The sequence below is a fragment of the Talaromyces stipitatus genome, genomic scaffold (assembly GCF_000003125.1).
Source record: "Talaromyces stipitatus ATCC 10500 scf_1105507295541 genomic scaffold, whole genome shotgun sequence".
In the NCBI taxonomy this organism is placed as follows: Eukaryota; Fungi; Ascomycota; class Eurotiomycetes; order Eurotiales; family Trichocomaceae; genus Talaromyces; species Talaromyces stipitatus.
Window position 1 is genome coordinate 1,403,271 of NW_002990115.1, and position 10,231 is coordinate 1,413,501.

At 47.4% G+C, this 10,231-nt stretch overlaps 3 protein-coding genes across 4 annotated transcripts; 2 read left to right on the top strand and 1 right to left on the bottom strand.

Annotated features, from left to right (window-relative positions):
• Positions 1-876: 876 nt before the first annotated feature.
• TSTA_028390 (acetolactate synthase, large subunit, putative) lies at positions 877-3,599 on the top strand (the record flags this gene model as incomplete). The annotated part of the gene is made up of 5 exons (XM_002479939.1): positions 877-1,052; positions 1,139-1,231; positions 1,302-1,369; positions 1,436-3,121; positions 3,177-3,599. The coding sequence occupies 5 exons, from the start codon at positions 877-879 to the stop codon at positions 3,230-3,232; spliced, it is 2,079 nt and encodes a 692-aa protein (XP_002479984.1). The 3' UTR covers positions 3,233-3,599.
• A 315-nt stretch (positions 3,600-3,914) lies between these two features.
• TSTA_028400 (RING finger domain protein) lies at positions 3,915-7,242 on the top strand (the record flags this gene model as incomplete). The annotated part of the gene is made up of 3 exons (XM_002479940.1): positions 3,915-5,431; positions 5,765-6,051; positions 6,131-7,242. 3 exons carry the CDS (start codon positions 3,915-3,917, stop codon positions 6,466-6,468), a joined length of 2,142 nt encoding a protein of 713 aa, XP_002479985.1. The 3' UTR covers positions 6,469-7,242.
• Positions 6,218-8,240, bottom strand: TSTA_028410 (Rho GTPase Rho 2, putative; the record flags this gene model as incomplete). Of its 2 annotated transcripts, none has more annotated exons than XM_002479942.1 (5): positions 6,218-7,237; positions 7,286-7,477; positions 7,536-7,541; positions 7,596-7,674; positions 7,855-8,240. In XM_002479942.1, the coding sequence occupies 5 exons, from the start codon at positions 7,887-7,889 to the stop codon at positions 6,950-6,952; spliced, it is 600 nt and encodes a 199-aa protein (XP_002479987.1). The 2 variants fall into 2 exon arrangements, with proteins under 2 accessions (XP_002479987.1, XP_002479986.1); XM_002479941.1 differs by having other exon boundaries at positions 6,950-7,237; positions 7,855-7,889.
• Between the last annotated feature and the right edge of the window lie 1,991 nt (positions 8,241-10,231).

Sequence of the window (10,231 nt, forward strand, 5' to 3'; positions counted from 1 at the left end):
GGTGACATGCGGTAACTTACTCCGTACATACGGCTAAATAAGAGCTAATTGACGGCGGATAGAATAACTAAGGGGTGACTGGTGAGTAGATACTTCCTTGACAGGATAATGCGATGGTGGTCATATAGTTAGGTTTCGGGATGTTATTGAGATTAAGAGATCTTGCTACCTATATACTATGTATATTGATGAAGCTTGATGAGGACCATGCCTGAGGCTGCGGTCTAGAATTAAGGCTGTTACCCTAACCCAAGACGACATAGCTCCCCCGCCCAGCCTGCGCCGAGACCGCACGCACAAACATCTGATCTGGTGAACCTGAATTTTGAGGCCACCGAGTTGCGTGACTGCCGGAGTACCTGCTTACTTCCCTCAGGTTTCCTGCTCACTGAGGTAAATAGAAAAATATTCGTGACCTGCAAAGACGATGATAAAGAAATGTCACCTCAATTGACAGGCGGAAGACTAGCTACTTCGTACTTGATTACTTGCTAGACACGCCTTCTGTCATACTGTTTGCCATTCATGAAGATGAATCAGATACAGTACATGTTCTGCAGCAAGTGCTGAACCGAGTCGTACGCCGATAATCGGATACCATCATCCAATCACAGTGACTACAGACCTCCAGAGTCCACTACGGCGGCCTATAATAGCCAATCAGATAGCATCAATTAGTGAACCTGGTGGAACCATCGCCCTAAAACAGTCTAGCGCGATGCAAGAATCTACGATGACTCTTATTCGGTTTCCCCCAGAGTCAAACAAAAAATGGACTGTCGGTCTGGCGAACTTCTTCTACTTCTGACTCCCAGCTGATCCCCCCTTCCCAATTCAATTCTCGACGTCGCCAGGTCATCGTCTATTGCGAGCAAGATGATGCCTATCCGACCGTCAAGGAGTACCTTGCGTACCCTGCCTACACAGAGACAGCTGGTCTCAAATCGCAGGCATTTTTCCACTACTCTCATCGCTGGTGCTGTGTCGCCCCACCGTACCTCTGGGACGTTTGTGAATCCCAAACGAGGACAGAGTACAGCTACTGCTTCATCGTATGTTTTTTTTCCGCATAATATTGTTGGGATCAATTCGAGGTGGGCAATTGAAAGCACAGACTAACAATACGGTGTATATACAGAGATGCTCGTCCCGTGCCTAGTCCTGCCTTCAACCAAGAGCGACCAAATGTGTCTCCCTTGGAGAACCGAAAACTACCTGAGCTCGATGACTCGTATGTTAGGCCTCGAGGACATTGGTTAACTGATAAATCTGGCTAGTTACTTATCTTGCTGTTGAACTAGATTCGTCGGACTCAGCGGTGGCGAAATCTTTCATGAGATGATGCTGAAACTGGGTGTCAAGCATGTCTGTGAGTCATACCTACATATACTACATCAGGAGTATACTTGGCATATCATCTAATTGCAATGTCTAGTTGGCTACCCTGGCGGTGCAATTCTACCTGTCTTCGACGCCATCTATAACTCCAAGCACTTCGATTTTATTCTCCCTCGCCATGAACAAGGTGCCGGCCATATGGCCGAAGGTTACGCTCGTGCATCTGGAAAGCCCGGTGTCGTCCTAGTCACCTCCGGCCCTGGTGCTACCAACGTGATTACCCCAATGCAAGATGCATTGTCCGATGGAACCCCCATGGTCGTTTTCTGCGGTCAAGTACCCACTTCCGCCATTGGTACCGACGCTTTTCAAGAGGCCGACGTTGTCGGTATCTCTCGCCCTTGCACCAAGTGGAACGTTTTGGTGAAGAGCGTGGCTGAACTTCCCCGACGTATCAAAGAAGCCTTCGAGATTGCGACCAGCGGGCGCCCAGGTCCCGTCTTGGTTGACCTACCCAAAGATATCACTGGTGGTATCCTTCGCAAACCCATCCCAATGAACAGCACCTTACCCTTCTACCCCACTACTGCCAGCGAGGCTGCTCGTGCTCTTGGGCGTCATAACCTCGAAAACACCCTCGACCGTGTCGCCGATCTCATTGGCGTCGCCCAAAAGCCTGTTCTGTACGTTGGCCAGGGCTTGTTGGCCCGTCCCGATGGTCCCAAACTCCTCAAAGAGTTCGCCGACAAGACCTGTATCCCCGTTACCACCACTCTCCAAGGGTTGGGAGGCTTTGACGAGCTTGACCCCAAGTCCCTCCACATGCTCGGTATGCACGGATCTGCCTACGCCAATATGGCTATGCAAGAGGCCGACTTGATTATTGCTTTGGGTGCACGTTTCGATGACCGTGTCACTCTCAATGTTGCTCGTTTCGCTCCACAAGCCAAGGCAGCCGCTTTGGAAGGCCGTGGTGGAATCGTCCACTTCGAGGTGATGCCAAAGAACATCAACAAGGTCGTTGAAGCCACCGAGGCTGTTGAGGGTGACTGCGCCGAGAATTTGGCATTGCTCATTCCTAAAGTCAAGCCTGTCGCGGAAAGACCAGAGTGGTTCGCTCAGATCAATGACTGGAAGAAACGCTTCCCATTGACGCTATATGAAGAACAGACTCCTGAAGGCCCTATCAAGCCCCAGGCTCTTATCCACAAGCTCAGCGAATTGACTGCTCCTATCAAGGATCGCACTGTTATCACAACTGGCGTAGGTCAGCATCAGATGTGGGCTGCTCAGCATTTCCGATGGCGCCATCCTCGCACTATGATCACATCTGGCGGTTTGGGTACTATGGGATTCGGATTGCCTGCCGCCATTGGTGCTAAAGTTGCTCGTCCCGATGCTCTTGTTATTGATATCGACGGTGATGCTTCTTTCAACATGACTTTGACCGAATTGTCGACTGCCGCGCAGTTCAACATTGGTGTTAAAGTCCTTGTGCTTAACAATGAAGAACAAGGCATGGTTACACAATGGCAGAATCTGTTCTACGAAGACCGTTATGCCCACACGCATCAGAAGAACCCTGACTTCGTGAAGCTCTCAGAAGCCATGGGCGTACAAGCTCAGCGATGCAGCAGGCCCGAAGAAGTTGAGGAGAAGCTGAGGTGGCTCATTGAAAGCGACGGCCCTGCGCTTTTGGAAGTCTTTACTGATAAGAAGGTCCCTGTCCTGCCTATGGTTCCTGCCGGCAGCGCCCTTCACGAATTCCTTATATATGACGAAGGTAAGTCACTAAGTCCATATTTATCCCTATTCGTACGCTAACTCCGTATGTGTAGCCAAAAATAAGGAGCGGAAAGCTTTGATGAAGAAGCGTGGTGTGACCCAGATGTAATTCCCCCTTAGTCTTCAATAGCTTCTTGGGGAATTGCACTATCGTCTCCGTCCTACCATATGCTGTTTGATCATTTTGCCGTCTCATTTTCTGCGACTTACGGATATCCTGGCGTTGTTGGATTGTTACTTTCAAAAGCTTTATCTGCCACCACAGAACTGTACTTTGATCTACTGTCGGACCTCGTGCGTCTTCATGTCGAAGTCCTGGGTTCGACTTTACATTTTTCTTTTCCTCTTTGATTGGAGCTTCATGGTTTTCTGAGGTTATGATATGTGTATATAGCATGGGTTTAACATTTAAGGACCCTCGAGCCGCGGAATATGATCTCAGAAACTCAAAAGTAATAAATATGCTTCTGGACACACCAAGATTGTCTTCCAAAAATGAGAAAAGTCGTGAAGCACGAGGTGATGATTCCTATTTGAGCTAGATTAGTGAGCGGCAAGATCTCCCGCCAAAGCCCAAGGTGACGGTGAGCCGAGGCCCACTCAACGTGACGTATCGCCAACAACTTCTCCAAAGACAACATCGGAGATTCTTTCAACAACCATTCTTTTAAAAGATCGCTATCATTCTTACTTGCAATTTTTACATATTCATCAACCATGAACATTCAATACTAGCCGTGCTGGAATAGTTCAGATTCGCAACATTCTATCTTTTCTTCCACTGTCACGCCATGGCATCGCTCCCCCCGCGTCAGACGACATCTGGTCAACGACGTTATTCGCAACATCATGATTCATCCAGCGCATACGATTCAAGAGAATCAAGCATACTAGACGATAATACAAACTCAACAACATCCACGCAAGAAACAGATTCCATTTTCCTCAATAACCCATCTTCACATATCGATTCATCATCCTCGCCTTCGCCACCCGGAGACTCAACACATCAAATTCATACGGCCACACAACAACAAGCCGAGAACAAGAGCCAACTAGTCGAACGAGCGGCAGCAACAACTGATGATGAGCCTAGAAAATGCTGGATCTGCTATAGTGACGAGACGGAAGATTCGCCGCATAGCTCTGAGTGGCGGTCCCCTTGTCCCTGTGCATTGACCGCCCATGAAGCATGTCTTCTAGACTGGTTGGCCGAACTCGAGAATCCGCGAACACGCAGACAGAACAGAGGTGATGTGCGATTACAATGTCCGCAGTGCAAGTCTAAAATCGTCATTTCACGACCGCGGAGCTACGTGGTCGATATCGTTCGGGCATGTGAGAGACTAGCAGGGAAATTGGTCATCCCCGGATTGGTGTTTACATTTGCTGGGACAATATGGGCCGGTTGTTGTGCACATGGGGTTTACTCCATGTATTTGGTTTTTGGTACAGACGAGGCGCATAAAATTCTCGTTCATGGCGCGGAAGATGCATGGAGTCCTGTTCGAAACGTGGGAATTCCTTTCATCCCAATTGTGCTCATCTTTTCTCGTATGTCATGGGCAGAAGGTGTATTACCTGCTATTCCTGTGTTATTCTTTGCAACGCACAACCCGACAGGCTTTGACCAAGGCACTCTTTGGCCACCAAGTGCTACCATGACATTCGCAGCTCTACCTTATGTGAAGAGTATCTACGGCGCCCTGTATGAGAGAATATTCGGGAAGCTGGAGCGCAAATGGATTGCCGAGGTACAACCTAGTCGCGGCGAAGAAGAAGGACAACAAGGTGACCAGCAAAGAGGTGACCATAGACCAGCCTTGGGTATTGGTGGAAACGGAGGGATTCTGATGGAGATTGATTTGGAATTACAGATCGGTATGGACGATGACCGAGCGAATCCTGAGGAGCCTGCCAACGTGCCGGACGCGAACAATAATGCGGACCAGCAGGCAGACCAAGCAAATGCTCAAGGGGGAGCACAAAATGGAGCACAAGATCCGGAACAACAAATACTTGGTCGACGTCGTCAGGAACTCGTCCACGATACCAGCAGTCTTGCAGACACGATTCTCGGCGCATTACTTTTCCCCGCGATCTCCGCTGGAATGGGTGGGCTCTTGAAAATAGCATTACCGAAATCATGGACAACGCCACCATCAGCATTTGAAAGGGGGAGAGCAGGACTTTTACAAAGTCGATGGGGCCGCAGTGTAGTTGGCGGATGTCTTTTTGTGCTTTTGAAGGATGCTTTGGTCTTGTATTGTCGTTGGCGACTGGCGCAGACACATCGCAAGAGACGAGTGTTGAATTACGATCGACAGAAAAAGACGGTTGTACAATAGACAGAACGTAAGTCTGTTTTACGAGAGGCATGATGGGTAATTTTGGGCTTATTTTCGTGGAATGGCTAGATGCATAGCATAGCTGGTGGAACTGGACTCGGGCATTGCTTACTATGTAGTTGTACATATATCCTTATCATGAATTGAACGGAGATGATATTATCAATTGCATTTGACATGAAAGTAGGGTGTGTGAATTTAGCCGCGCTCACCATAGTCTGCCGCGCGCTTAATTACCGGCGGAATAAGATTCAATTATTTTCGCTCCCTATCAACAACTGCAATCACCACAGCCAAATCGACGGCGAACGGAATCAATTGAAAAATATTTGGTCCTGCAGGAAGAATAAAGAATATAGATACGATCGATCATACCCGCAATATACGATGCGTCCACATTCTCCCATCTTGGCCTCTCTGGCCAACATCTTCAGAATCCCAATCACAAGACCACAAGCACCAACAACGTCAACGATTCTACAAACCCTCTCGAAACACAACTCACAGCAAACATCGTCCTTTTCGACGACACCTTCCCTAGCAAAACGGAAAAGTGCATTCAAGCCTGATAAACGTATTAGTACGTTCTCCCCCGTTCAAAAACAACCATGATCAAATCAAAAGGACAAGGAGAAGGACTGACAGAATCGACACAACAGCATTAATAAGATACTTCCTCTATCACCCCCTCACACCCCGACCCCTCCGCTTCTCTCGTAACCGCTACCTCCGCCACTGGACAATCCATCGCGCCTGGCAACTGTATCAATCCAAACTGCGTACGGACCAGGAACGCGAACTCTACCGCCAACAACAAGCCATGTCCTCTGCATGCGAAGAATTGCGAACTGCGTGCGGCGAGCGTGGGGCAAAGCTTTTCCGTATTTCGATGAATAAGAAGGGTGTTTTCACGGATTTGTTTCCGATCGAATATGCGAGGTTGCAGACTGATAGTCCTGGGAGGGAAGGGTGGAATCATGGGTGGAAGAGGGTGTGATTTTGCCCCTTCTATTATTTCGGGTTGTTCAAAGATGGAGTTGTTTGATTAGTTGAAAAGGGGAAGGGAAATGCATGTCGAGAGGATTGACCGGTTATCCTGATCTATGGTTAGATTCTTTTTCTTTCGTTTGTTTCTGTATATATACATGTGTACAATATCGGGCAAAATAACCATTGATGCTCCATTGAATAACTAGGTATAAGAATATTTCCTCAAGTTCAATACATACAACAGCCAAAATGATCAGGAATTATTTTCAGGGACGAAACCGAGAAGAATAAAGGCAGAAAGATGACTGGAAGGGAAAATTGAGAAGGAAATAAAGAGAAGAAGCGCCTGCAAATATAGCAAGAACAAACATAAAACGCCGGAAATGCGAATTTGATATGGTATCCATTTTTGGGTCTGAAATCGAGGTTGGAAATGATAGCAACGGCTCATCAGTCGAGTCCACCGAACATACAACGAACCCGGCAAATCACAGAATAACGCAGCAACCATTGCGCTCCTTCTCAAATGATAAAAGTGCCGCACGAGTTGCAGCTTCAAAGACGTCGTCAACGCCCTCTCCCGTTAACGACGAGCATTCAAGATATTTGCGAGCTCCAATCTGCGCCGCGGTTTCGCTGCCTTCTTTAGGGGTGAGGAATCGTAGGGATTTCTTCCTCATTTCTTCAATGGCGACGGGGTCATCTCGGAGGTCTTTCTTCAAGCCCACTAGTATGATCGGAACGTCGGGACATCGTTCATTGGCTTCTTCAATCCACTGTGACGAGTTAGTCATATACATAGTACAATTGCGACATGCCCATACTTTTGTCTTAACGTTGTCTAATGAGTCTGGCGTGTCGACGGCAAACCCTATCAGCAACACATGTGCTTTGGAATATGCTAAAGGTCGTAGCCGTTCGTAATCTTCTTGACCAGCAGTATCCCATAGTGCTAGCTGCACTGATCGCCCATCGACTCGACAATCGGTAACGTAGTTTTCAAACACCGTGGGCACCTGACGAATTAGCATTGTGTCGTAGAGTTGAGCAAGTAATAGAACCAAATCTACTCACATAATGCTGTGTAAGAAGTTAGTATAGAACGACCGTAACTAAAGTCATGTTGCGACTCACAGTTGGAAAATAGCCAAGTGTAAACACACTAAGCAAACTTGTCTTTCCACAAGCACCATCCCCTATAATCACCAATTTCCTATGCCAAGGAAGAGTCAGTATCGGACTCGAAATATTTGCTTCTTTGTCTCCTCCATCATGCACCTCGAATCGTTAAACCAAGCATAGTAGTCATTCCAGAAGACCCCTCTATGCTACGCCGCCGTTGTCCAGTGTACCTAACATCCACAAAGCACAAACGTTCCATCAAATAACGTACCTTCGCATAACATTATCGGTCGATTGTTGGGCCATGGTAGCAAACGCTTCGGTGATGAGGGATCAGATGGCGTGGGCCCCGGTGAGAAGGTGTGATAGTAGTATGGAAGCCGGAGGGTAGATAAGTCGCAGCACAGAGGGCACTGGTTACCTCTGATGCTGTAGCTTCTGCTGATTAAATATCGCGCTTATGGCAACTCTCACAAGGCTGGCTGATGGACGAACCGCGCCTTTGTCGATCGGTTCTTCGATGAGACAAACGGTGGAGTAACGGTAACAGAAAGCGACAAGGATTCTAAGACACGGAATGACGTTGATGAGCTGAGGTTCCCCGATAGTCAGGTACGCCTTAAATTGTCTTGGGTGTTCTTGTAGTTTGACAGCGCCGAATAATAATCCCACTGGGGTTTATCATACCTTTTGAGCCCCTGTAATGTTCACTGTGAACTCGGCGGGTACCGGGGGGCTATGCTGCCTCACCAATCCGAGAAGCCGGAGCGTCAAGAAATCGCGAGATGTTTCAGGTGGGATGGCGGCTTCTGTCTGGACAATGAATTAAAGAGACAATTGATATTGTGGAGTGGAAAGGTTGATCTTTCTGCAGTTGGGCTTTATGAAGTTTTTGGGACGTTTTGCTTTTGGAGGTGACACCTTCCTTGACCTTATCTAAGGCAGGTATCAGGCACTCCATCTCATGTGACATTGAGCACTCAAAACACAGTATTTTCGACTCGACAGTCATCATTTTCTTTAAGTTTGGCAGATTGACTTATTGCCATGACCTATTCTTCAGAACACAGTGCATTGTCCACTTCCTCCACATCACTTCAAGACTGTCTCCATAGGGAAATGATTATGAATACACCAGTGGGTACATAGGGGCAAGTGTCAAATTCTTCAATCTAGAATTCAGCAGCAAACAGCTAACTGCGAGCAAAGTTGTCTATGGGAAAAACGACGAGGAAGGTTACCTAGATGTCAACCATATGCCTATTGCGACTTCACGGTTTTCCTACGATGTCGTCTCTTATTTCTTTAGTATCCTTTTCGGCGCCACTACATTTCCATCCAATATCGGGACTCGTAGACAAAGCAGCGCCGGCTGCTCCTGAGCCCTAAAGAGCTTAGAAAGATATTGAAACGGAATCATTGAATGCATCACGAACCGAGTTCAGCAGTGACTTGATGATGTTGTCCCACCCCGGCCGGTGGAATCCTGTACGTTAATGCCTTGAAAGTTGAGAGTCGTCCATGGAGTGATATCTGGAACAGGTCCTGGAAATACTGAATCCGGTTGCGCCTTCAAGTGCCTGAAAGAAAGAGACCAATGCATTAGTTGAAGGACTGTTGACAAGGATGGTGACCACCAGGACCGTCAGGTAGGAGACGTGAACTGAGATTCCGTAAGCAGCACCTCCCAGCATTCGGTATCCGCGCAATTCCCTCATCGTACTCGATTAGATGCCAAACACCTTTGCGTCCGTACTTTAGAATTCTTGGAAGAAAAATGGCAGTTATTACGAACCTTGGACGGACATCTGAGCGACATGCAGGGTATGTCCAGCTGAGGTTGATATAACCACTGTATGACTTACTTCCTTCAAGGACCCTATGCAGTGGAGATTTATACATAGGAATTGATTCAAAAAAGGATATTTGATTTTTAAGAAACCTGGGGCAGAATCCTGAACTTCGTACACCACCTCCTACTGTACAAACTCTCGTCAAGAAGTTTTAGTAGACGCGGGAACTCATTTTCTAGGCTCAGATCTATATCTTCGTTCACGTGTTGCAGAAAGATCGGCTTGATTTCATCACGTAGAACTTGCAAACATTGTGGTGGCCCATAAAATCAGATGAGGTGCTGCGAAACTCCAATCTCGTGCATAGATATCGCCAATCGGCATTCTGAGGCAACGCAGCTTCATCCAACTCTACAACATCCCAAACAACACGCAGATATCAAAAGGTTTCATCAGTGACTTCTCGAAGGAAAGTCTCCAAGATTAGACCTCTTTACAGGTCAGGTGATCAATTATCAGATATAAAAGCTCAAACGGGCAAATCTGACAACCCTTTGAGACATAAAGCTTGAGAAAAATGTTCCTCCCGACGGGTAGCTCCTGTTGCTTTCCGTTTCGGTCTGTCCCTGCAGGCGCGAGTAATGATGGCTTGGATTCTGTCAATTTTCCATAGATCTGGCGCATCACTTGACATATCAGTAGCCCAGGGATAATGGATGCGGTGACATTTTCAAGTAAAAGTTTCCAAAGAAATGGAGTAAAGAGCACCAAATGTCTGCTTTGGATAGAAGGACCCAGCTCCCTTTGGGCTAATCTCCAGCATCCCGAGAAGCAATATGTATCAATGCGGACGAT